Source organism: Oncorhynchus masou, chromosome 29 (assembly GCF_036934945.1).
Source record: "Oncorhynchus masou masou isolate Uvic2021 chromosome 29, UVic_Omas_1.1, whole genome shotgun sequence".
Lineage (NCBI taxonomy): Eukaryota > Metazoa > Chordata > Actinopteri > Salmoniformes > Salmonidae > Oncorhynchus > Oncorhynchus masou.
The window spans coordinates 61180734-61202805 of record NC_088240.1 but is presented as its reverse complement, the minus strand read 5'-3'; the positions used below and the strand labels follow the sequence as shown (position 1 = coordinate 61202805).

General features: G+C 41.1%; 1 protein-coding gene across 1 annotated transcript; it reads right to left on the bottom strand.

Annotated features, from left to right (window-relative positions):
• Positions 1-5966: 5966 nt before the first annotated feature.
• LOC135519674 (D-ribitol-5-phosphate cytidylyltransferase-like) lies at positions 5967-20168 on the bottom strand. Its single transcript, XM_064944912.1, is given in 8 exon segments — positions 5967-6020; positions 9072-9167; positions 9909-9965; positions 10299-10403; positions 18250-18399; positions 19134-19267; positions 19270-19409; positions 19930-20168. Coding segments are annotated over 8 exon segments (966 nt in total). The 5' UTR covers positions 20160-20168.
• Positions 20169-22072: the final 1904 nt, after the last annotated feature.

Below are 22072 nucleotides of genomic sequence, written 5' to 3'. Positions count from 1 at the left end.
GGGCCAAGAAACATGAGCAATGGACATTAGACTGGTGGAAATTTGTCCTTTGGTCTGGAGTCCAAATTTTAGATTGTTGGTTCGATATGGGTGAATGGATGATCTTCACAGGTGTATTTTCCACCGTAAAGCCTGGAGAAGGTGGTGTTATGGTGTGGGGGTGCTTTGCTGGGGATACTGTCTGTGATTTATTTAGAATTCAAGGCACACTTAACCAGCATGGCTACCACAGCATTCTGCAGTGATACGCTGTCCCATCTTGTTTGGGCTTAGTGGGACTATCATTTGTTTTTCAACAGGACATGACCCAACACACCTCCAGGCTGTGTAAGGGCTATTTTACCAAGAAGGAGAGTGACGGAGTGCTGCATCAGATGACCTGACCTCAACCAAATTGAGATGGTTTGTGATGAGTCGGTCCGCAGAGTGAAGGAAAAGCAGCCAACAAGTGCTGAGCATGTGGGAACTCCTTCAAGACTGTTGGAAAAGCATTCCAGATGAAACTGGTTGAGAGAATGCCAAGAGTGTGCAAAGCTAAGGGTGGCTATCTGAAGAATATAAAATATATAAAAAAAAAAAAAATTATTAACACTTCTTTGGTTACTACATGATTCCATATGTGTTATTTCATAGTTGTGATGTCTTCACTATTATTCTACAATGTAGAAAATAGTAAAAATAAAGAAAAAACCTTGAATGAGTAGTTCTATAACGTTTGACCGGTACTGTATATCATTAGTAAAATAATGTGTTTCATTCCAGTCAATGAATGTTTAAAATAACAAATCTCCTCACATTCGATTAGATTCTTGGGTGAGATTTCGCCCCAGGTTCTCCACAGTGGAATTATTGCAGCAATCCCATAGAATGGCCAAATGTCTTGGCATACGAGGTAATGAAACATGACAAAATCTATACTTACAGATGTCAAAGGGGAAATCAGGCGAGTCTCCAACAATAAGAACAACTGTTTTCAATACGATATTTGAAACTGTATTTACCAGAGTGGGTTTACTGATCCTTATCAAGTTCTAACAACAAGAATCCCTCTACATGACTAACTAAAGAATTCCATCTCTAAACAACATGGAAATTCTAGCATACCAAAAACAATATTGCTATTTAACATTTCGTTTGGAGAGAAAAACACACAAAAAACAATCACTGACTTTCAATTTTTGTTATAATTACAGTGTCAATGTGTGTCAGTGAGTGCTTGGCTAACATAGTCATAGGTCGATACATTTCAATCTCTTTTCACACAATGGTAACCTAAGGTTTGCTCTTTGCACTATGTCATGTACAGTATAGGAACAGTATAGTAATCTTGGTTAGGTTTCCCAGTCACAGAGTTACAATGTCTGATTGAACAGGGCTTTTAAGTACCTTTGGGATATTGTATTAAATTACAATTCATTAAATACTGTCCAGCCATTTGGGTGATATGAAAATGAAATAACACAGATGCAATAAGTTTAAGTTGTGGATGTCCATTAACATAGATATATTTGTACATATCTGGAGGCCAGGAGGACTGAAATAGGGAGTTTTGACAAGAATGAATAAGCCCATCTGGGAAGAATTATCCTCATTATAACAGAAAACCTATCACAGTGATTTATGCAAGGTCTTAGTCGGCTATTCCACTATCTGACAAGGATAAGCATTTTCTCATAAAACTGGAACAGGAATGACTAATTAAGAGCATCACTCTCCATAGGTCAGTGGAAGACTCTGGCATGCTGGGAATTGAGGACCAAAGACCCAACATCCGATAGCACAATCAAACTCACATGTGAAGTAGATGCATCACACGCTTCCCCGTAAAGAATACAGAGCACCTTGTTTTAATTAGATGACACGTTGACATCAAAGACTGACGGCCTCATGTCGTCGACACTCCAAAAAATGGAAAGCCCTCTTCACTTCATTACTCAGGTTGAATTCCTCCTAGCTAATGCTGACAAGGCTCAAATCAAAAGAGATGGTTGAAACCTCTCTCGATCTGCCCCGAACAGTGCGGTACTGCCATTGGTTTGTGATGTGTTATTGCTGCCAAGAAATGGAAGCTGTCATTTGTCCAAACACAAAGCTCACTGGCATGTATATCAATTGTTGCACAAACAAGATTACAACCATTATATGTTGTTGTTGTTGTTGTTTTTTTTTTTTGGGGGGGGCTTTTCTATTGTGAGAACATCTGGCTTTTCTGTATCCTTTCCAGCTGTTGCGACCTACTGTTGTGGGTGAGCGCAACGTAGCCACTAGCCTGCAGTAATCCAATCGCTTCAGTAACACATATCCCGCCATCTCTAATCCGGTGTTAGGAGGGTTTCACATTCATATAATCATGTAAATGCCGACAAGAACACATTTCACATCAACCGCATCAACCCTGACAACTGCAGTGAACTTTTGACAGGCCAATGGGGAACCTCAAACACCATCCAGAGCAGAGTCTTCCCATGAGACACAGCTGAGGTATGTATGCGGTAGGGCAAACACTTGAACCAATGTGTGTGTAAGTGGAACATGGCTTTTTCACACTTGGAGGACATCTTTATCCTCTGCATGTTTCTTTTATTAAAAACAAAACACAACATCCGTGTCTGGGTGGAAAGGTTAAAAGGTCATATTCCACCCACCAATCATCCACACACCCACCCACACATGGAAGCACACGCACACATCCAACATCTAACACAGATAGCACAATTAGCCTCAAGACCAAATGCATGAGGAGACAAGACTCTGGAACAAGGACTTGCACAGTTCTCATTTGTTCTCTTTTGTTTGGTTTTTTGAAAAGTGCATTCCAGGGGGACTCTAAATCCAGGGGAACGTAAGGCCAGACACACATAAAAAACTAAACAAGGGGGCATACCTTTGAGTGATAAAGCTGGGTACCATAGACTAAAATATTTCCGAGCTTGGCTCCATCATGGCCGCCGGCTCTCCTCCCATCGGCTCGCTGGCGGACGAATCGTCCTTCGACACGCTCAAATAAACCTATCAAAAGAAGCCCCGCCACACCCAGTCAGACCTGCATCTCCTGCCAATAATGACAATCTCTTACAGAGTCTTAGAGGATGATTAAACCATTGGATCAATTAAAGCACATTGTTCAAAACACTCCTAAGAAAGACGAGCTTACGACTGAACAAGCACGTTTATTTGAAGGTCCTCGTTTGTGGAGGGATGTTGGAGGAGTGTGTTGTCGTGTTCGGGGTAAACACACATCGGATAGGACTCTGGGGGTAGTAATCCCTCTGGTTCAGGTGGAAAGGCCTCACAGTGTTTATTTAGATAGATGGGCCCACCTTAAGACAGCATAAACCAGCACTGATGAGTCACTTAGTGTGTCATGCATGGGATGGGAAAGCATGTGAGTTTACACTGCTGCTGCTGCTAAAAGTCTATTTCTAATTGGGCTGTTGACTGACGCTCGACAGGGTGAATTCACTCCAATTATGTCTTCTTATACTGGATTTTTGTGTTGTAAGCTCAATGTCAAATGTGTTAATTAATCTGTTATAAACCAATTATACATCATTATATGACTATAAGTCAAGTATTTCTTGAATAAGTAAAGTAAGTCACTTGTCATCTATCAACATCTGTTTTAATTCAAATAAGTGGTATTATTGATTTGTTTTGCTGCAGTAGAAGGTGCCAGTTTGGCTTAAGTCTAGACGGGATCATTACCAGGCACATACTGAATTGATTGCCACGCACACTGTCTGTGAAACTCAATTATCTCCCACCCTGATTGCTAGGTCATTGTTTAATAATACAGACTAAGCCAGGGTTTCCCAGACTCGGTCCTCTGGACCCCAAGAGCTGCACATTTTGTTTTATTGCCCTAGCACTACACAGCTGATTCAAATAATCAACTAATCATCCACTTTTGATCATTTGAATCAGCTGTTTAGTGTTAGGGTAAAAACCAAAATGTGCAACCCTTGGGTTCTCGAGAACCGAGTTTGGGAAACGCTGGACTATGTCCTCAAGAAAGAACAACGTGTGCCATCTAACGCCACCCAGATATCCTTCACTGTTGATTTTGCGTCCTCACTTAAGACGGGGAAATTCTGAGATCGCTCTGTGAGGCAACTCTTGTTTTGAATTCAGCTCCCACCTCGCTAACTCTGTTTGGATTTAAGCCTACCCATGATGCTGATGTTCAATGTAGGACATCCTTAAGCTGCCATGAAATCGACTTAGGCCGGGAATAAATGTATTTTTAATAAGGTGCTGGATCTAGGGAGTCCTAGGGTTCTCTACCTGGGAAAAAGGGCATCTGGTCCACAGTAAGAGCTGTGGGGAAAACTCAGACACAGATGCATTTACTCTGGTGTGGTGGAGAGCGATGCTCCCACCCTAATGCAGCCTGGAACCTAGCTCCACACCACCGGAGAGGAGCTGTGTGTGTGTGTGTGTGTGTGTGTGTACTTGCATGCACAGAGATTCACTGAAGACCTAACCAGGCCTTACAACACAAATCAAGGCAGGCGGTTTAATCAAGTTATCCTGTATGGCATTTGCAATGATTAAAACTGAGTTGTTTTGAAGACGTAAAGACTTGCTTAGAGAAAAAACAGAATGCAACTTCCCCAAGCCCACTGTACCTCTTTCCCCTCACTTTGTTTTGGCAGTTGTGCTGTTGCCGGGGTGAAAAGGTAAAATCACAAAAAGCCAAAAGGACCTTCATACCGTAAATATTTATTTTGGGTTCCAATTAGATTATATCGCGGGGGGTTCTACTTGAGCTGTCATGAGTTAATGTTGCTCTGTGGTTGATATTGACATCTGAACCGAGCCAAACGGTAAGTGAAAGGAGTGAAGTGCTCTCAGGGGGGGGTATAGGGTTTCTAAACAGCAACATCGTTTCGTCGGAGGGACCAGAGGTAGACTGCAAAGTGAACATTTTACAAGTGGAAAAAGGTTGGCTGGCCATGTAGTACATGTACCTTGAGGAAACTAGAGCCCGGGCCAGACGTGTGCTTTAGAAAACACCCAACACAAGTTCATTCACAGTGTGGGAAACCTGATTGAGCCATGATAAACGTCCACTAAGTCCACTAAGCACAGACAACACCCATATACACAATGTTCTCTGTTAACACTGCTAACTCACCTTGTACTGAATGTGTGCGATTGCTACTGGGATACCCAAACATCAGAGGGTTACATAGCCTTCGCAAGCTTACAGTCCATCCTTAAAGCAACAGGGCCAATTCACAACAAGCAAAGTGAACAGTAAGGGGCAAAGAGCCCCAAGCATAGAGAACTGAAGAGAGTCTAATTTCCAGTACCAGAACAAGAGTGTTGGTAAGGCAACTGTGAATTCATATTTTTTTCTGTTATTTTACCAGGTAAGTTGACTGAGAACACGTTCTCATTTACAGTAACGACCTGGGGAATAGTTACAGGGGAGAGGAGGGGGATGAATGAACCAATTGTAAACTGGGGATTATTAGGTGACCGTGATGGTTTGAGGGCCAGATTGGGAATTTAGCCAAGACACCTTGGTTAACACCCCTACTCTTACGACAAGTGCCATGGGATCTTTAATGGCCTCAGAGAGTCAGGACACCCGTTTAACGTCCCACCCGAAGGACGGCACCCTACACAGGGCAGTGTCCCCAATCACCAGTATGAGGCTCTATTCACACATTTATCCTCATGTGAACTCAACTCACCCAACTAATGACCACTGGATCCAGGAGTGCTCAGTCTGCCTCCTCCAACGCACTCAGCGTTTTTCCATCTTTAGGCAAGGAAGAACTGTTCACGTATGGATACAAATTAAAAGCAATTGTCAGAAAAGAGTGGAATAGTTGAGTTGGCTATCTGAACAGCAAAAAAATTACATATTGGCAATAACATAGTGTTTAAACAGGCTTACTTATATTCTGTTTTCCTAAACTCCTGAAGTGTGAACTTACAGAAACTCAAATAAAGTTTCACGCTTTTGACAGAGATCGTCTCCTTATCAAGTCTGAGATCACATCCACCTCCTGAGGAAAGACACAAAGAAACATTTTGCAGAAATACTTTATTAAAATGTGAAATAAACCAAATTGTGATGTTAATTAGTGCTGTTAAATTATATTGGAATGCAGGGGAGCTCAACTACAGTCCAAGAGGGTTTTCCATGCAGTAATTAATTTCTCCCTGGCACTTCATCAATTCATTTCAACTGGAGAGTCTCAGTCCACACACCTGGTTACCCAATAATAAATGAGTCCCTGGTTAGAAAGCAAGGACCAAACCAGCATACATTACGTAGCTCCAGGACTAGAGTTGAACACCATTGATCTTAAGCTAAATTCTCTCCATGGCTGGATTGCTCATTAGAACAAATGAAAGAGACAAGGAACCACTGCTGGGTTCTCTTTGTCTCTCCGAGCTGGCAGAATGACAAAGCGTACAAAGAAGCCTGGGGACAGAATTGCAGATGAGCCAAGTTAAATGACATTACACTGTAAATCGAATCAAAATTCAGCACAGTCCAAAATAGTAAAAGCATTTTTGTTCACTGTAATTGTAACCACATTTTAGCTCAGTATCTTTCAATGAATTTAGCCCTTGAATACAAATGAAATTAAGCTGTCCAACATGCTACAGTCAGTGTGTCCATTTCATGTTCATCTCTTCTGTTTTCCCAGTAATTCTTCCCTGGTCCTGTCCAACATTTCATACACAAGAGGAAATAAACACAGAAACAAACATCCACACTCTGTGTTTGTCACTGACTTTGAACCGTTTAGAATAACAATGACAATTAGAAATATGAAATGGTTACGGGAAACATGTGGAGGGTTATTTGATCCAGAAAGATAAGTTGCTTGTGGGTTCTGAGGGAAAAGCATCAGTCAGAAATGTAGATTTGCAAGATTATATATTTTCTGACATGATTTAAACAAGGTTAGTTGGGCATGAAATTCTGGAATGGGATGTTTGTTCAAGAAGGAGACAGGAGGTCAAGGACCAAGTACAAGACACACCAGAGATTCCGTGACCGAGGCAGAAATCAAGTTCCAGGCTGCCAGAGGAAAAAAAGAGAACTGCCCCAAACTATGAGTTTCAATTCAGTTTCAATTCAGAAAGATGTTACCAACATTGTTTCCTAGTAAAGACCTAAGAAATACCATGTCCCAGCTTAAAACAGGCTATAAAATAAAGCGTTACCTATTACTTTTTCAAACTATGAGTTGCTTGTTCGAAATGCCGAGAAACTCAGACAAAGAGAAAGGATAGACATGATTTGAATATAGTGCTCAAAGTGTAGTTCAGTGAGCTTTGTCCCGACCTAGCTGTTCATCTATCTGGCTGTGTCCATGACTAAATATCTAGTAGGTCAAGGTTCATATTTTTGAAAAAGGAGGGATATAATTCATGTGTTCCAAGATTGTACTTAATCTTGAGTGAATAGGAAATACTATCTTATACCAAGCTCAAAATGTTAAAGATAAGAAGGGGATGGAGGTGTTCTCCCTTCATCAGATCCTCCCTTCCTATCATGACACTAATGTCTATTAGATTGGGCTCCGACACAAATGGACTCAGAGCCTAAATGTAAAAATAAAAAAAACAAGCAGATGTTTCAGTGGCAGCTCTACTGTAATGTCAGAATTATGTTTTTGTGATAAAATTCCAATTCCTTTGTCTCAAGACACTGAAATAAATGTGTCACTAATAGATTCACTTATTAAATAAAAAATGATGAATGGCGAAGAAAGCGGTTTGTTTGAACGGTCTGGGAATGTCTGATAGAGGACAAGTGATCTGGGGTTACTGTGGCAACAACTAAAAACTAAAAACCTAAAAAAAAGAAAATAATAATATTTGACCAACATTATGTACAGAACAAGAAATAAAAGTGCTAACAAGAACATTGTTTATAATATATTGCATATTAATACAATTTCATGTTTATTTTGTATCTTCCACTATGATTATGGGATCACGTCCATATTCATCCTGCTATGAGAATCCCCTAATCATATTCTCCCCACAATAACACACACGCAGCCAAATCCTCCACCTGCACACACACCACACTGTGTGCTCGCCTCCAAGCAACAGCTCAGGCTCTACCTCCCTTATCCCCTGTATTAGATTCATTAATTGCACTGATCACAAAGCTAACTCCTCCGTTTCCTTTCCTTTCATCTACCTCGAACCCCTGGGAAGGATGTATCTGGTCCCAGACGCGTGCACCGCAACACGACCCCACCGGGCACCCGTGTGCAAGGAACGATGGTTCCAATCAGAGCCAAAGCCTTAGGTTCCTAGGATCCCCATACGTCTCAGGGGTCTGCCTAGCACCACGACAGCTAGATCCGCTGCCTGTTTGACGCGTACTGCCTGATGAAGGGCTTGGCACTGCTTCACAGGAGGATGAGCTGCCGGTGTGTCTGTGCTCTCCCTGTATCACCAACACACTTCATCCGCCATGCATTTCCCCCCTCTGTTGTCAACTACCGAGGGAGGATGTATATACTTTTCGATATACGCAGGAAGGAAGAGACTCGACGGCGATGTGGGGCCGGTATGGTAGGAGGCCGGAATGTCTGTTATATAATTCATGAGAATAGAGAAGTGCAATGTGATATGTGCGGACGATATGGCAACCTGTGACCCCTTCACCATGACTGAGAATGAACGGGAGATATGTCATACGGGGACGGTATGGGGACACTGGTTGCCCTTCAACATGATGGGCGAAGGGCGGTAAGTGAAGAGTCATCGCTGAACACTCAATTAATCAGATAATTCCCATGGCATGAACTATATGACTGCCATCTGCTTTCCGTCATGCCGGGGAGGTGGAGTGGTGGAGAGGCAGAGGGGGGATGGGGGGAGGAGGGTTTGGAAGCCTTCAGACAAGCTCCATTATAGGTCGAACAGCAGATGGCAAGTCTAACCGGGGCCCACCCAAGCGGAGCTCACATGGTCTGGGAGAGGGGTGTTGTTGGAGGGGTGGAAGAAACATCAATGTGATGATCGCATGTAAAATCTCACAAACATTGTAATTGTAATCATCCTCATAATTATCACCATACCATGTCCAAAGCGCTCATGCGCCTCTGCAGAGCATTGGCCAGCTCTGTAGCCTGTGCAGACTCACCTGTGACAACACAGGCCGACTGGGAAAGAGTCTCTGAAAAAGAAAGTGTACTTTGACCACTTTTGCTGCAAATCTCCATTACTAAGCAATGATAATCATCTTTAAACATAGCGAGAATTCATTGAAATCAGCAGCACTCGCAATTCAACTTGATTTACGTGGGGAAGTGATGTGCCAAAGACACACGCACACACATGAATGAAGATGTATTCTTGCATATGCTCCCAACACACACTAACAATGAATTCATTCACACACAAAGCTCTCTTGGTATAATTACTATGCTCAATATGTCATAATCCAGTTGGACGGCCCAGGTGCATACAGAGGTAAAGAGTAGGACTGATGACTTTATGGATGTTTCCCTGACTGTGCAGAGAACATGATGGCTCTACCCTGCCCTGACTTGTATAGATGGCATTCACATCACAGACTGCAAACACCCTCCCTTACTTTCTGACAAACTTAAAAACAAGACTTGCTAGAATATCTTCCTGTGAGAACAATAAAAGACTATTCTATTTCTCATCTACACTCTATTCCATTCTGAACTGGCATTGTCTCACACAGGACAAAACACCTTTACGTCACTTATGTGGTATAGAAAATAGTGCTAACGTACATTAGGTCTATAAAGTACGTGGTTTTACTGTCGAGGTAAACAACGATCATGGAAATATTGCACTTAAAAACAGTACAATGATAAAGTGATGATAAAGTACAAACAAAACAGTACAATGACAAAGTTGTGTATAAAAATGTATACAGTTACATACCTTATTTTTTTGACAATGGACTCTGCTGCAGCCAAATCTCCTTTGTAGGTCACCTAGAGTAGAAATAGACTTAGTTTAACAACATGTTAGCATCAAACCTGTTCTAAAAAGCATTGTTAATTTTAGTGCAAATATATTTAGATTCATAGGCCTTACCCGATTGATTACTGGCTTATTTCAATGCTATAAAAACCATTTAAAAAACTTTACTTTCAGTCATCATATCAAGTAGTATTAGATACAATAGACAATGTATAAATTCAGATCTGTACTTGTCCCTGTATAACAAACTAATAATAAGAATACAACTAGAGCTATGACAATGGCCTAATTTAGGCTTAAAGGTATTGTCCCAAACTGAGTTCCAGTGTCCCAGGCTTGCTCACCTTCCACAGGGTTGGCAGACCCTCGATGGGCTTGGCATTGGTGCCACAGTACTGCAGCGCCAGATGAAGGCACTCTGTGCCAAACTTAAAGTCCGACTCGCTGCACTATTAGGACAGGACACAAAGAGACGTGGGATTGTTGACGATGCATAACAAATTGAGTTAGTTCCTATTTCATAAACAGAGTTGAGAAAGTCTTCTGGGGACCAACAAAAGAGGATAGCTCACATCAACCATAGTTACATCTAAACATATTTTTCACCTAGTCGGCTCGGGGATTCTAACCAGTGACCTTTCGGTTATTGGCCCAACGCTCTTAACCACTAGGCTACCTGCCACCCCAAATCAGAGGAAAGTTGACTTCATAACACTTTGGCCCAGTGCAGTGAGAACACATTGGAATCAGATTGCCGGCGCTGTAGATCGCATTGCATTGAAAAAGTGATATAAGCGATGAGCTCATGGCTTTTAAGATACTGTGTGTGGACTACAAAGGCTAAATCAAAGGCTAACTCATGCTACCTGAGATAATATGCGGGCAATATTTTATCAGGGTTATAAAAGAGAGGGCCTTTTTCTCAGGACCCTGGAACTGAAGGAGAAATATGACTGCGTCCTGTGGTAATCGAACCTGTAGAATTCTCTCCCAGTACAAAGGCGTGCACTGGGGATAAGGATAGCGTGTCTCCCCTTTGTCCTTTCAGACCAGAGTTCTGCCAGGCTCAATGCATGTCAAACTACAAATGTGAGGCTCATGCAGAATATGTCCTACAGTGCTAACTTGACAGACACCTTACACTTCCCCAACTTCGATGGACACAAGTGGAGAGGGGGTGGGGCACTCCCCATCGCGCCAGAGTCTCTGGTTCTCACAAATACACTTATATCACAACAAATGTGTCTTAATTATCAGTGAAATGCTACTTGACTGCCCTTGACACTCCACTTCACTTGCATAGTGAATGTGCTCTCATTTTCAGAGTCAAAGCCAAAACCAACAGGGCTCCCTGGTAATCTAAAATCTGTAGGTGCCAGGAACCAAAATAACTGCAGACAAATGGGGCTCCAATTGGAACCGTACTTTGGCTCTTCGTCAAGGCTTCCTACGTCCTTCAAAACACTGGTATCTGCATCATCATCTAAATCGACCCAAGGTTCAAATAGCAGAGCTCTGAAGTATCTGGGCTGGTTGAAATATGAATATGGTGAACTTTTGCAGTGACGGATTTGTGATAGACAGAAAATCTTACAATGTAAGATTAAGCCTACATTTTAAGATAAGAATCCACACATTTCTGATTTTGGTCAAAGGGGTGATTCCTGACGAATCTAGGTTAAGAAAATATATGATTTGGGAGATTTTCCCAACATTTAATCCATCGAAGGGTCCATTGGAGGAAGGATTATTGACATATTTGACATTTGTATCATAAAGCACAATTGAGAAATAATGAATTGAAGTTGGAACATTTGTGACATTATGGTCTTACCCAGGCCTCCTTTAAGACGTTAGAATGTTTCATCTGTAGGTGCTACAAAGAAAAATGTTTTTCATATGAAGCTTTGCCACTTGCTCTGTAATATAAGTAACATTTTGATTTCAATAATGATTTTCTTACATTAATGTATGAATATTTAAAAATAGAAACATGAATATTGAAAACATACTGCAACTGTTTTGAATCGATTTTCACAATCACTGTTTGTAATGCTTACAAATTGGATCATAACTTTAACAGTAGAAGAGATCCCACTCTGGATCTTTGAAATGCCCACAGAGTATATTATGTTCAACAATATATAAAAAAATATAGCAAATCAAAACATTTTCAGTGTTGGGGGTAATGCGTTACAAAAGTACCGCATAACAGTAATGTATTACTTGTATCAGTAATGGAAGAATATAACAAGTTACTGTGTTCAAATATTGTAATACTATAATAGTACTTTTTCAAGTAACGCATCCAATACTGGCAAATTGGGCCACCTTGATTGGCAAAGTGGGACACTTAATTATTTATTGTAAAGAAGGATAATTGAGAGGGTACATGAATAATATATATTTGTGATAAATTAAATGTATTAAAAACACTAGGTATTTTTGTGGAACATTAATAATTAATGATCTACACGAAATACTCTGCAATGTCAAAGTGGGGGAAAAATTCTAACATTTGTAAAAGAAAATATGAAAAATAAAGCACTAATATATCTTGATTAGATAAATACTCAACCCCATGAGTCAACATGTTAGAATCCCCTTTGGAATAGCTTACAGCTGTGAGTCTTTCTGCCTAAGTCTCTAAAGAGCTTTCGACACCTGAGTTGTGCAACATTTGTCCATTATTCTTATCAAAATTCTTCAAGCTCTGTCAAATTGGTTGATGATCATTGCTAGACAACCATTTAAGTCTTGCCATTTATTTTCAAGCAGATTTAAATCAAAACTGTAACTGGGCCACTCAAGAACATTTACTGTCTTCTCGGTAAGCAACTCCAGTGTAGATTTGGCCTTGTGTTTTAGGTTACTGTCCTGCTGAAAGGTGAATTTATCTCCCAGTGTCTGGTGGAAAGTATACTGAACAATATTTTCCTCCAGGATTTTGCCTGTGCTAAGCTCCATTACGTTTCTTTTTTAACCTGAAAAACTCCCCAGTCCTTAAAGATTAGAAGCATACCCATAACATGATGCAGCCACCACTATGCTTGGAAATATAGAAAGTGGTACTCAGTAATATGTTGTATTGGATTTTCCCCAAACATAACACTTGTATTCAGGACAAAAAGTGATTTGCTTTGCCACATTTTTTCAGCATTAATTTAGTGCCTTGTTTCAAACAGGATGCATGTTTTGGAAAATGTTTTATTCTGTACAGGCTTTCTCATTTTCACTCTGTCAATTAGATTAGTATTGTGGAGTAATAACAATTATTATTTAAATGATTTTTTCTAAACCTTTATTTAACTAGGAAAGTCAGTTAAAAACAAATTCTTATTTACAATGACTACCTACCAAAAGGCGAAAGGCCTCCTGTGGGGATGGGGGCTGGGATAAAAAAATATATATATATATAATGGAGAGGAGTTCTTTCACTCTAGTGGTAGCATGAGACGGAGTCTACAACCCACACAAGTGGCTCAGGTAGTGCAGCTCATCCAGAATGGCACATCAATGCGAGCTGTGGCAAGAAGGTTTGCTGTGTCTGTCAGCGTAGTGTCCAGTGCATGGAGGCGCTACCCGTAGACAGACCAGTACATCAGGAGACGTGGAGGAGGCTGTAGGAGGGCAACAACCCAGCAGCAGGATCGCTACCTCCGTCTTTGTGCAAGGAAGAGCAGGAGGAGCACTGCCAGAGCCCTGCAAAATGACCTCCAGCAGGCCACAAATGTGCATATGTCTGCTCAAACGGTCAGAAACAGACTCCATGAGGGTGGTATGAGGGCCCGACGTCCACAGGTGGGGGTTGTGCTTACAGCCCAACACCGTGCAGGACGTTTGGCATTTGCCAGAGAACACCAAGATTGGCAAATTCGCCACTGGCGCCCTGTGCTCTTCACAGATGAAAGCAGGTTCACACTGAGCACGTGACAGACGTGACAGAGTCTGGAGACGCCGTGGAGAACGTTCTGCTGCCTGCAACATCCTCCAGCATGACCGGTTTGGTGGTGGGGCAGTCATGGTGTGGGGTGGCATTTCTTTGGGGAGCCGCACAGCCCTCCATGTGCTCGCCAGAGGTAGCCTGACTGCCATTAGGTACCAAGATGAGATCCTCAGACACCTTGTGAGACCATATGCTGGTGCGGTTGTCCCTGGGTTCCTCCTAATGCAAGACAATGCTAGACCTCATGTGGCTGGAGTGTGTCAGCAGTTCCTGCAAGAGGAAAGCATTGATGCTATGGACTGGCCCGCCCGTTCCCCAGACCTGAATCCAATTGAGCACATCTGGGACATCATGTCTCGCTCCATCCACCAACGCCACGTTGCAACACAGACTGTCCAGGAGTTGGCGGATGCTTTAGTCCAGGTCTCCTGAGGAGATCCCTCAGGAGACCATCTGCCACCTCATCAGGAGCATGCCCAGGCGTTGTAGGGAGGTCATACAGGCACGTGGAGGCCACACACACTACTGAGCCTCATTTTGACTTGTTTTAAGGGCATTACATCAAAGTTGGATCAGCCTGTAGTGTGGTTTTCCACTTTAATTTTGAGTGTGACTCCAAATCCAGACCTCCATGGGTTGACAAATTTGATTTCCATTGATAATTTGTGTGTGATTTTGTTGTCAGCACATTCAACTATGTAAAGAAAAAAGTATTTAATAAGAATATTTCATTCATTCAGATCTAGGATGTGTTATTTTAGTGTTTCCTTTATTTTTTTGAGCAGTGTATATATGTAACGGATGTGAAACGGCTAGCTTAGTTAGCGGTGTGCGCTAAATAGCGTTTCAATCGGTGACGTCACTTGCTCTGAGACCTTGAAGTAGTGGTTCCCCTTGCTCTGCAAGAGCCGCCGCTTTTGTGGAGCGATGGGTAACGACGCTTCGAGGGTGACTGTTGTTGATGTGTGCAGAGGGTCCCTGGTTCGCGCCCGGGTATGAGCGAGGGGACGGTTTAAAATTATACTGTTACATTGATGCTGTTGGGATATTCAATGTCTGCTTTTGATAACAAAATTTCCCATCTTCCAATAGGTTCCCTTCTTTGCAAGGCATTGGAAAACCTCTGTGGTCTTGGTGGTTGAATCTGTGTTTGAAATTCACTGCTCGACTGAGGGACCTTACAGAAAATTGTTAAACACTATTATTGCACACACAGAGTGAGTCCGTGTTTTAATCACATTTTTACTTATGAACTTATTTAGGCTTGCCATGACAAAGGGGTTTAATACTTATTGAAAAGACATTTCAGCTTTTTATTTTCTATTTATTTGTAAACAATTCCCCAAAAAATATTCCACTTTGACAATATGAGGTATTGTCTTGGCCAGTGACACAACAACATTTGAAAAGGGTCAAGGGGTGTGAACACTTTCTGAAGGCACTATTCTTGTATGGTTATGTACATAGATAACTAGGGTTTTTAATGTTGGTGAGGTCATATCTTTCCAAGTAAAATGAAGCTATGCTAGCTTTCACTAGCAAGCTAGCCGATAGCAGAATTAGGGAAAATTAAATGGAACATTTGATCCTATTAAGAAAATGGATATCTGTTAAGGAAACATCTATTTCAAAATGGTATTTCTCAATTAAAATGACCTAGGGGAGTGTCAGTTTTAAAGTAACAGGGTCTCCCAGTTTGACAGTAGGCAATTGGCAGCAGCATACCACCCTGAATCCCACTGCTGGCTTGCCTCTGATACACAGAGTTGATCCTGGTTGGTCCCTGGGTGGGAGACCAGATTATGCTGGAAGCGCTGTTGGAGGGCCAGTACAAGGCACTCTTTACACGGGTCAACAACAAAAAATATCCCTTGCCCCAGGGCAGTGATTGGGGACATTGCCCTGTGTAGGGTGCCTTCTTTTGGATGGGACGTTAAACAGGTGTCCTGACTCTCTGTGGTCACTAAAGATCCCATGGCACTCATCGTAAGAGCAGGGGTGTTAACCCTCGGCATTCTGGCTAAATTCCCAATCTGGACCTCATCATGGCCACCTAATTATCTCCTGCTTCCAATTGGCTCATTCATACCCTGTAACTATTCCCCAGGTTGTTGCTGTAAATGACAATGTGTTCTCAGTCAACTTACCTGGTAAAATAATTGTTGAAAAATAATGGGAAACTGCCAAAATTGTAATATTTTAAAAAGGTGAGAGTACTGTAGTGCAAAAACCACATACAGTCATTTTGATTCTCAATTACATCCCATTACAAAATATGTTGTAATGAGACAGTGAATATCCTTCCTTCATGTTTTATAACCTTAACATTATTTACGTCAGAACACTGTCATTTTACTTACCATTATGCATCTGTTCGTCCATGGGATGCCACACCCACAAAGATGATGTCATACCCATTGAACCCATTGTTTATCATCAAATATACTAGGTATTTGATGGGTATTGATTGTTGATTATGTTATTGTACATATTTAAAGATATTTATTACAACGCTTAAGAGTCCTACTTTTGTCTGTGTCCCATTTAACCAATACTCACCCTATATGGAATTGTTCCACAAATACGTGTGAAAGAGACATTTGTACTCATTACGATAAAACATAAATATTGAGTATGTTCTAACACAATTTCCATATAAACAATCAAAATCTGATGAATGCAATTCAAAAATGTGCCTTTTATCACAACGAAATGATGTCTTGGTAAATCTAACACATCAAACGGATATTGTCCAAAAACATTCTGGCAGCTTTACGAAAAGATACATAGCCGGTATTTAATGGCTTTAATATGTAGGCTATCAAATCAAAACAAGTCCGACCTCAAATGCCGATCGCAAGATTCAAATAACTGGCGCATTAATTGACCGCGGCGCAAATGCAAACTATGTCAGGTCAATCCTACACATAATAATGCATATAATCAAAGGGATTACTTATCATCAAGGACCTACAGTATTTAAGTCAAACGAAATCGAGCAAACTACGGCAAAAAGTACCAAAGGAAAATCTACACCTTCGCTCATCTGATAGGCATATAGTGGAGCTTCGTGCTGAATGGATGGCGTAAAAAAAAGCATAGATAGATTATATGTAATAGAGTGGTTTTCCAAGTAACAAATCCAAACACCGTTCATGTTTATATTTTTTAATTTACCTAAATGATTGTAAGACAATCGTTATTGAAATCAAAATACTACTCATAGTACAGAGCAAGACGTAAAGCTTCATATGAATTATACTTAATAAATGTCAAATATATGTCAACAAACAGTCCTCCAAAGGACCCTTCTATTATTAAATGATGTGAAAATCCCCAAAATCATGTTGTTTTTTTGTTCTAGTTTTGTGAGATATCACCCCAAGGTGAAATTATTTCCATTATTATTTTGCAAGTATTCTTGGATGTTCAAATCGTCTCACATGTTAAAAAAAAAAAAAAAAAAAAAAAAATCACAGATAGTTAGACCCGTAGTAACCACTTTACTTCAATGTTATTTTTAAGTTACCTTTGCCAAGCCAAGAGGTCTTTTTCAGTTGTTCGATGGAGTGATAGGCTGCACAGTGCCAGAGTATATTAATGTGTCATTTCTTTCCCAGACATAACCATGCCATAGTGAAAATGATGGCACCCACACCACAATCTCTTCAGCTCGAAACCCTGCAGGTTCCAGCACATCTGGTGAACAATGGACGACTGTAAAGACATGGTGTGATGTATGAGAATCATAAAGTCTTTTGTCATCTAGTCGCATTGCTGGGATTAATTCTTTCTTAAGCATAAATCTCTCTCAGACTGTCATTTTATGTGATTCAAGGGACCTTTTAAAGCAATTATTTGACATTGAGAGGGAACATTCAAAACCTGCAGGACATGACTAGTGCTTGATTTGGAAAAAGGCTTGCAGACATCTATGGTTCTCTATTTCCCTGACCGGAAGTGGAGACAACTTCGCAAAATCATTATCTAAACGTGAGAACTAACTACTGTACAAGGCTTGGTTTGGACTTTGTTTCAAGGTGCATCCTTGTTGGCATATTTCCATTTAAGAAAATCATTCAATAGTTGGTTGTTATATCAGTCATATCCCTAATTCAAATGTGCACGGTAAAACATAGTCATTTTTAGCCAGGTCAAACAGACTGACTGATGCATTCACTTTCTGTTTAATTGAAACAGAATGTGAGTTTTCGTGAGATCAGGCTGGGTTCACAAGGCTATCTATTTTTTTACATAGCCCCAAAATCGGGCTACCAGTTTTTATTAACTGGACCTTGGGTAGACTACAAGTAATGTTTTGTGTACAAGAGCTGCCTAGAAGTACCTACCCTCTGATAAGCCTGGTAGATGACATCATAGATGAATCCCTGGGGCATCTCACTGGCTCTGTACTTGGTTCTCTCCAGAGAATGGTCCAGGTAGCCCTCCAATGTGGGAGCAATCACTGTGGAAACCAGCGGTCGGATAACCCCAGCAGCCTGCAAAACAATAAACGGAACAGAATATGTCATTCTTCCTTATGGCAAATACACACATCAATCCATAATGTATCAAATGGTTCCAATGCTATTGTGTCTTACCACAATTGTTCTAGCCATGGCTGGATAACAATTATAAATACTAGCTAAACAACAGTTTGTGCATACAATGCTTTTTAAACAACATTCCTGAGATCCTATTTTCTTGTGACCATGACGTGATTGAGGATGAAAATCCCCATTGTGCCAAGAACAAGTATGGTCAATGAGGTAATGGGGGCAAAATGACTTGCAAATGGAATGAAAGCAAACATGTGTTATGTGTGTTACACATGTTGTTAAAATCAAAATTAATCTTATGCTCTTCGGAGGAGACTGACATTTAATCATGATCGGGGATACTGGCAAGTTAATGAAGACCAGACTGCCGGCTTTGAGAGTCAGACACACACACACACTGTCAGCCCCAATGTCAAAGAGCTCCTGCTCTCACTTCTCACTTTTGTGACCAGCCTTCAACAATATCATGTCACAGCTAGTAAAATGTAAATATGAATCACCATCTAAACATATCAGTGTCTTCCTTAGCCACTAATATCAGCCAATGTGGTTTACATTTGTCATGGCTTACAGTAGGTACACATGGCTACAGTTGAGAGCAATGAATCGGTCCGTCTGAGCCCCACTGACTGTGTCGCGGTGGAAGAGATAGAGGACTTTGAATATGTACAAACCCCTTGCTCTTTGGCAGCCATTGTTATCTTCAAGAGGAAGTTCTCTTCCACAAAGGGACGCACTGCATCATGATTGATGACCACCTTTGGTTTGACGCGGGCCATACCACCCTCTCACTCACTGAGGGCCCGACCCCATTGAATATAGATCTGTGGCGAGTTGATCCGCCATGTACCACTAGGACATTTCTGTGGTGGAAGTGGTGGATAATGTCCATCATCAAATCTAAGCTCTCCTTGGCAACCACCACAACGATGCTTTGGATCCATGACACTCTGTCAAAGAAACAGTATGTCTAGTCATAAGTCAACAGCTTTCGCACTGCGGTTAGAACATATCATTCTTGTTGAGTATATTTGTTTCATTACTTGTGTCATGACTTGTTATATTACCATACATAACACATTCGGGTGCAATTATTGGCATACATTATTTCAACCGAATTCAAATGAAATGGTCACATTGAAACAAAAATACATGGTAGTATAAAGAACAAGTAGGCTATTTTGGACGTTGTAGAAAGTTGTTGGAAGTTGTAGAAAGACTCAAAATTGTAAAGTGTGACCTGATGGATTCAGTAAAGATCTTTTGAATGGGATAATTTGAGACATTACAAAACCTCACATTTATTCAACGATAACATAAAAGAGCTTGGCACCCCAGTGAAATGGTTTGTTTACATGTGGCCACTGTCTTGTGCTGTGACAAGGTTAAGGGGCAGGACCATAAAACTACAGTATTCCAAACGGGACAGATATGTATTTGCATGCAAACATTCGACACTTCAAATGTTACCTCTCGAAAGTTTGAATTGTGTAGCTTATCAGAAGTCTGTTGAGAAACGTGAAGAACTGTTTGGGTGTCAATATCCCCGTTCTTTCTCCACTGCCACCGGCTGGAAGAACCACAGCTACCGAGAAATCGACACTGCAAAGTCCCGCAATGTGCTTGTCCAACCGGGCTTCGCATGTTGAGAAATGCCCTGGATCAACAGGCCTGGCCATGTCGCCCGTTTCCTCTTGCATGCTGCAGGACAATTTATTAATTTGATGTTAAAACGGACTAACATTGATGTCACGAATATATCCTACCGGTATCCCCGTGTACCGTTTCATTCATTCTTTTATGGGCGGAGTCGCGTAGACGAGTGATTGATTCGATTTGCGCCGTCGAGGAAGCCCAATACAAGCTACACGTCACTGATGTTATCTGTGGGGTCTTTGCTGATGTTCTCAAGATTTCGAATACATCATATCTACTATGTATTTGTGGTTATTTATGACTTTCATGATTTTAAAATGTTGACTGCTTGATGCAATTGAGCATACATTTACATTTTAGTCATTTTGTAGATGCTCTTATCCAGAGCGATTTACAGGAGCAATTAGGGTTAAGTGTCTTGCTCAAGGGCACATTGAGAGATTTTACACCGAGTCAGCTCAGGGTTTTGAACCAACAACCTTTCAGTTACTGGCCCAACACTCTTAACTGCCAGGCTACCTGCCGTATATTAATTTATTCAAGATTGCTTGATCTGGTGCAACTGTATAACTAGTGTGATATGATTATTGTATGTGTAGGCCTATACGATATGGGATTACTTCACCTACAGTTGAAGTCAGAAGTTTACATACACTTAGGTTGGAGTCATTAAAACTCGATTTCAACTACTCCACCAGTTTCTTGTTAACAAACTATAGTTTTGGAAAGTCGGTTAGGACATCTACTTTGTGCATGAAACAAGTCATTTTTCCAACTTCTAATTCACTGTATCACATTTCCAGTGGGTCAGAAGTTTACATACACTAAGTTGACTGTGCATTTAAACAGCTTGGAAAATTCCAGAAAATGATGTCATGGATTTAGAAGCTTCTGATAGGCTAATTGACATCATTTGAGTCAATTGGAGGTGTACCTGTGGATGTATTTCAAGGCCTACCTTCAAACTCAGTGCCTCTTTGCTTGACATCATGGGAAAATCAAAAGAAATCAGCCAAGACCTCCGAAAAAAAATTTGTAGACGTCCACAAGTCTGGTTCATCCTTGGGAGCAATTTCCAAATGCCCGAAGGTACCACATTCATCTCTACAAACAATAGTACGCAAGTATAAACATCATGGGGAACACACAGTCATCTTACCGCTCAGGAAGGAGACGCGTTCTGTCTCCTAGAGATGAATGCACTTTGGTACAAAAAGTGCAAATCAATCCCAGAACAAAGCAAAGGACCTTGAGAAGATGCTGAAGGAAACAGGTACAAAAGTATCTATATCCACAGTAAAACGAGTCCTATATCGACATAACCTAAAAAGCAGCTCAGCAAGGAAGAAGCCACTGCTCCAAACCTGCCATAAAAAAGCCAGACTACGGATTGCAACTGCACATGGGGACAAAGATTGTACTTTTTGGAGAAATGTCCTCTGGTCTGATGAAACAAAAATAGAACTGTTTGGCCATAATGACCATCGTTATGTTTGGAGGAAAAAGAGGGAGGCTTGCAAGCCGAAGAATACCATCCCAACTGTGAAGCACGGGAGTGGCAGCATCATGCTGTGAGGGTGCTTTGCTGCAGGAGGGACTAGTGCACTTCACAAAATAGATGGCGCCATGAAGAAGAAAAGTGATGTGGATATATTGAAGCAACATCTCAAGACATCAGTCAGGAAGTTAAAGCTTGGTCACAAATGGGTCTTCCAAATGGACAATGACCTCAAGCATACTTCCAAAGTTGTGGCAAAATGGCTTCAAGACAACAAAGTAAACGTATTGGAATGGCCATCACAAAGCCCTGACCTCAATCCTATAGAACATTTGTGGGACGAACTGAAAAAGCGTCTGCAAGCAAGGAGGCCTACAAACCTGACTCAGTTAAACCAGCTCTGTCAGGAGGAATGGGCCGAAATTCACCCAACTTATTGTGGGAAGCTTGTGGAAGGCT